At 53.5% G+C, this 6,000-nt stretch overlaps 2 protein-coding genes across 3 annotated transcripts in view; one reads left to right on the forward strand and one right to left on the reverse strand.

Annotated features, from left to right (window-relative positions):
• Dgcr2 (DiGeorge syndrome critical region gene 2) overlaps positions 1-2,400 on the reverse strand; it is an 81,058-nt gene extending 78,658 nt beyond the window's left edge. Inside the window, exon 1 of one of the 2 annotated variants that reach the window (XM_077796169.1) lies at positions 1,876-2,400. In XM_077796169.1, the coding sequence (XP_077652295.1) occupies positions 1,876-1,954 (79 nt within the window). In that variant the 5' untranslated portion in view covers positions 1,955-2,400. The remainder of the gene's footprint in view (positions 1-1,875) is intronic. The other variant, XM_026401667.2, reaches the window with a different exon arrangement.
• A 2,490-nt stretch (positions 2,401-4,890) lies between these two features.
• Tssk1b (testis specific serine kinase 1B) lies at positions 4,891-6,000 on the forward strand. The gene has a single exon (XM_026401765.1). It carries the CDS (start codon positions 4,891-4,893, stop codon positions 5,998-6,000), a length of 1,110 nt encoding a protein of 369 aa, XP_026257550.1.

Here is a 6,000-nt window from a genome sequence, read left to right on the forward strand (position 1 = left end):
CTCTGCCTCCAGGTCAGGAACTCCTAAAGGGAAGGGCATGTTCTCTTCATTTGAACACTCCCAGTGATGGGCAGACATCAAGCATTCACATACACTTTCTTTACTGCTTCTGGCCATCTGGTAAAATATGTTAATGGGGAAAAGGAGTTAAAGACATTGGTCACTTCCGTGATCCAGGCAGGAGATGCTGGACCTGAAACCAGAGGTATGCTAAAGATGATGGGCATTATGTGTGACCTCATCTCCAAGCCCAGTGACCTCATATGTAAAACTGGGATTCAGGAACCACAACAGGATTGTTTTACCTCTCTAAAGGTACACACATTTATGAAGAATTTAATGACAAGAACCCACAAACTCATCAACTCTGTACCCTCCTCATAGGCAAACTTTTTCATGGCTTCTATCCCTGCCAAGGTCATTCCACAATGAGCTTACTCAGAGAAGCCAGGGAAACATCACTGATTCTGTTCAGGTTAAGCATGGGCCTAGGGCACCGGCCACCAGGTTGACACTGGGGAAGAGGCAGACATTCCAGGCAGATGACAAAGGCATGAAGCCCAGAGTGCAGCATTTCTTTCTTTTCTTTTCATTTTTAATTGTAGTTGGACACCTCACATGTGCCAGGCAAGCATTCTACCACTGAGCCACAACCCCAGCCCTTAAATGCAGCATTTCTAGGATGGTAACCTGGATAGGTCAACAAAGTGAAGTACACACCTCTGTGCTCCCACCTCATCCTTGATGTCACTCTCAGAAGATGGCCCTGGGCACTTCACCCTTTATAGGACACTGTCTCAACAACAAACCAGTAAGAATCAGTCAGAAATCAGCCTAGTGGTGCAAGCCTGTAATCCCAGCGATTGAGAGGGCTAAGGCAGGAGAATCAAAGTTTGAGGACAGCCTTGGCAACTTAGTTCTTGTCTCAAAATAAAAAAGGGTGGGAATGTAGCTCAGTGGTAGAGTGCTTGCCTAATAAGTGAGATGTCCTAGGTTCAATCCACTGTACCAAAAAATTAAGAATTGTACTATTCATTAGACTGAAGTAAAGGTAACTGTATTAATACACACAACATTTTCTTCCATCTAAGAATCTTTTTTCCTGCTCACTAAAACATTTTGTAGCCCCTTAAAAGAACAATGGGTCTGCAGCACAGGATAAATGATCCTTCCTTAAGGGGGATCTGATTTTCTTGGTGCAGTTCAGGGATACCCCACATAGGCAGAAAAGGGCCCTCTAGTAGTCATGGTTCTGATTTTCCACCAAGGGGAGTTCCAAAAGCATTTAATCGCATCACACAAATGGAGCACTGCTAAGAGTCTGGCACCACGGCGAGGTTTCTGCCCTCTGCACAGGGTGCTTGTAGACCTAGTACCTCCTCTAGATCGGGCTCTGCGCTGAGGATTTCTCCGGTGCAACGTCTCACAGGATAACAAGCCACCCAGTCACCGCTGTCCTGAGCTGAAAGGTTGTACCAGGCCACAGGGGGGCGGACGCCTGTGAAACCAGGTGCCTCCAGGAACTGCTCCCGGCCCCCAGCCCTCCAGGTGGATCATGACGTTGGGGCTGGCCGCAGGGCGCGCCCAAGGCGCAGCTCCCGGCCGGTGGCTCTCAGGGCACGCAGTGCTCGGTGGAGGAGGATCCAGAGGCGACATCCTCGAGGTCAGAGCGGCAAGACCTGCAAGGCGCCCGGTATCAGGTACCGGAAGCTAGAGCTTGCGCCCAGCAGCCGGTGAACCAGACCTCACCCATCTCTTTCTCAGACGCGCACCGCCTGAGGTAGCTGAGTGTGGAGGGTGGTCCCGGCGCTGGCCCTCGCTGGACTCCCGGCCGCGGCCCCGCCCCCCGCCCCGCCCCCCCACCGCGCCGCGCACCTGGTCGCAGCGGCTCAGTAACTGTGAGCACGAGTAGGAAGAGCAGCAGAAAAGCACCGCTGTCTGCTTTGGGCACCATTTATCCTCCGTTCATCGTCCCCTGGGCGGCCGCGTGACCCCGCGGGGAGGCCGGACCGGGCCGGGGTGAGGTTCGAAAGGCTGGACCCGGGCTAGTTGCGGGGACTCCGCGAACGAGGACTCCGGTGGGGCCGCAGCGGGACTGAGCCGTGGTGGGATCGAGCAGCGGCGAGGCAGGGCCGGGGCGAGGCAGGGCAATAGACTCGCACTCACTCTAGGCCACAACCTCGGGCACCGACTCAAGCTCCGCGCAAGATGGCGGCCGTCCTGTTCGAGCCCGCGCCGCCCCGCCTCCAGCCCGCGACGCTGGCGCGAGCCAATGACCACCAAGGGGGGCGGGGCCCGCGCGCGCTCTGCTGCGTGCAAATCTGGGCTAGGCAAGGGGCGGAGTCTGAGCGGAGGGCCTGAAAAGGGGAGAGGCCTAAGGCCGGGACGGCAGGGAAAGAGACTGAGGGACAGTCCCTAAAGGGAGCAGGCCTGAAGCATTCCATTGGCTAGGCAGAGGGGTGGGCCACCCAAGCGTCTAGGGTCCTACAGAGCAATGGGAGAGGGAGAGGGGGAGGAGAGAGACCGCAATGACTGACTTAGAGGGGCGGAGCCTGGGGGCGAAGCGGAGTGGTGTCGCGGGAGTAGCCAATCTAGAAGTCGAAGCAGGACCCCAGAGATCCAAAGACCCAAAGGATCTTCACACTGGCAGACCTACGTCGTCTCCGATACTCAACAGTGCACCCTAAAGTGGCGTTTTAAGACTGGACTGCTTGGGGCTGGGGGTGTGGCTCAAGCGGTAGCGCGCTCGCCTGGCATGCGTGCCGCCCGGGTTCGATCCTCGGCACCACATACAGACAAAGATGTTGTGTCCGCCGAAAACTAAAAACAAAATAAATATTAAAAAAAAAAAGACTGGATCGCTGTGGAGGATGAAGGAAGAAAACTTGGAGGAGCGGAGTAACGGGGAAGAGGGTCAGTCCTGTAAGGAAAAGACAGGTGTGACTTCACCAGCACACAAAACTGAAAGTTTAGCGACTGGGGAAGCTGAGGCAGGAGAATCACAAGTTCGAGGCAAGCCCTCAGCAATCTAGCAAGACCCTGTCTCAAAATAAAAAGGATTGGGGGTGTAGCTCAGTGGTAAAAGCACCACTGTGTTCAATAACCAATACCAAAACCAAAAAACAACAAAACCTGAAAGTCTTAACAGATTAGTAAAGGGGCTAAGGGAGTCACACAAAGAATAACAGGGAAACCCAGATCCTAAAGACTGGAGCAAAGCTGGCCTCTTCTGGAGGATGGACCTGCCTACACACTGGGAGAGGAGGCGAAGGCATAGAGGAAAGCACTGGGTAGAGATGAGGGATGATGCTAAACTCTCTGGGAACAAAGCTCCAAGTGCTGACTTTGTACCTGTCATCATGAATAGGGTGAACAGGGAGGAGAGATAACAGATGGGGCATCCTCAGCAGGAGGGATAAGCAAGCTGTCCGCCAGCTAAACACCAGACCTGGCAGTATGGGTGGTCAAGGCTAGGAAAAGTGAAGATGAGGAGCACAGAAAAAGGGTAAGGGTCAAAGCTAGTGGGATCCCAGCATACCCTGACCCACCTCCATCCCTTTTTCCAGCCTGTGACTCTTGAGGTATGACAGAGGGTACCTTACTCTCTCTCAATGTGAATAAGTCAAGGTCAAACCCAAAGTTAGGCCAGATCATACTCTCCCAGGACATAGCCCAGATCAGGTGCTGGACTAAGGGCTTGTCACAGCAGAGGGATCCCTCTGCTAGCAGAAACCAACGTCCCTGTCCAGTGCTGCCCTTGTTGCTTGTGCCATTCTCAGAGCATTCCCAGGAGCAGCTTCCAGTACTCAGCATACTAGGTCCAGCCTTTTGCTTCTCCCCCAGATCTGTCCTGGGAGCCCAGCCAGGACCATAAGCTGGGCAAGGGCCCTAGGAGGGAACTTACAGTCAAGAGCAGAATTTGAGTCAGTTGTCCTCGAAAAGAGCCACTGTAAGAGAAGCAGGTCACTAAAGGTTTGGATGAGGAAAGAAAACTACAGAGAGGTGAAAAGTCTAACCAAATCTTGCAATGAGAGTGCAAAGTCCTGCTTTCCCAAACTGCAGCAACTGATTCTTTGCACCTCATAACCCATCTTCACCCTTCTTCAGCCTTGCTCTGGGCCCCTGCAAACTGCCTGTGTGAATAATGTCAAGAGCTAAAGGGAGGAAAAGAGGTCTGGATCACTTTCCCTAACACAAACCTGTGATGTCACCACAGCCTAGCTCTTTCCCTCCACCAACGGTTTTTGCCTCTCTCAGGGTGGTTTTCTCTATACTCCTCCTTCCATGTGGGCCAGAGGTCTGTAACTACCTTAGGGTACCTATACTACCCTTGGAGTTCCCTACACTCTGCTTTCACTTTGTAAATCATCCCTTAATTAAATCCTCCTCAAACTATTGTAAATTCAGTGTGTCTGCTGTTTCCTGTTGAGACCCTGACTGATAGGACCTGCCCTAGATTCTCTAGAGTGACCTGGTTTGCAGTCACCAGCGCCATCACTCCACAAGCAAGCCTGGTTATGGTTTTGGAAACATGGGCAAACATTTGTATTCCCCACAACCCTCTCTTACCTCAAGTCCCAGCCAAGCATGAGGGCACTCTGCTGGCCTTCAGTCTGCTCCAGCCCACTGGCAGATCCTCCCAGGGTTCCAAGTCCAAGCCAAAGCCTCATTTCCCTAGGGCACTCCTCCTTTGTGACTTCACCCACTGAAGTCACCTGGGAGACAGTGCTGAATGTTCCATCTTAGAGTCTTGGCCTCTTAGGAGGCAGGGACAGCAGGCCCGGCCAGCCCAGAGGACTCTCTGTCTACAGTGTAAATGAGGACACTGCTGGCCCATGTCCCGCAGGGATGTAGAGGGCAGCCTCAGAGGCACTGGGCGCTCCCGGCACCATGGATGACGCTGCCGTCCTCAAGCGACGAGGCTACATCATGGGGATAAATTTGGGAGAGGGCTCATACGCAAAAGTCAAATCCGCTTACTCTGAGCGCCTAAAGTTCAACGTGGCGGTCAAGATCATCGACCGCAAGAAAGCCCCCACAGACTTCCTGGAGAAATTCCTTCCCAGGGAAATTGAGATTCTGGCCATGCTAAACCACCGCTCCATTGTCAAGACCTACGAGATCTTTGAGACATCAGACGGCAAGGTCTACATCGTCATGGAGCTCGGGGTCCAAGGAGACCTCCTTGAATTCATAAAAACCCGGGGAGCCCTGCAAGAGGATGATGCTCGTAAGAAGTTCCACCAGCTCTCCTCGGCCATCAAGTACTGCCATGACCTGGATGTCGTCCACAGAGACCTCAAGTGCGAGAACCTTCTCCTGGACAAGGACTTCAACATCAAGCTGTCTGACTTTGGCTTCTCCAAGCGCTGCCTGCGGGACGAAAGTGGCCGACTGATATTAAGCAAGACCTTCTGTGGGTCAGCAGCATATGCAGCCCCCGAGGTGCTGCAGGGCATCCCCTACCAACCCAAAGTGTATGACATCTGGAGCCTTGGCGTGATCCTCTACATCATGGTCTGTGGCTCCATGCCCTACGATGACTCCAATATCAAGAAAATGCTGCGCATTCAGAAGGAGCACCGTGTCAACTTCCCACGCTCCAAGCACCTAACAGGAGAATGTAAGGACCTCATCTACCGCATGCTACAGCCGGATGTTAACCGGCGGCTGCACATTGATGAGATCCTCAGCCACTGCTGGGTGCAACCCAAGGCACGGGGTCTATCCTCTGCAGCCATCAAGGAGGGGGAGAGCTCCCGGAGCATTGACCCGCAATGGACCCCTGAACCTGGCTCTGACAAGAAGTCTGCCACCAAGCTGGAGCCTCGGGAAGAGGCTCGAGCTGAGGCACGACACGAGACACGACCTGAGACAAAACCTGAGGAGGATACAGTGCAAGTGGCCAGGCAATCAGAGACCCTGGGCTTCAGCAGTGAGCAGATGATCAGGGAATCAGAGGAAGGGCCTCCCCAACAGCCTCCAGAGACACACACCTAG

The sequence above is a fragment of the Urocitellus parryii genome, chromosome 3 (assembly GCF_045843805.1).
Source record: "Urocitellus parryii isolate mUroPar1 chromosome 3, mUroPar1.hap1, whole genome shotgun sequence".
Lineage (NCBI taxonomy): Eukaryota > Metazoa > Chordata > Mammalia > Rodentia > Sciuridae > Urocitellus > Urocitellus parryii.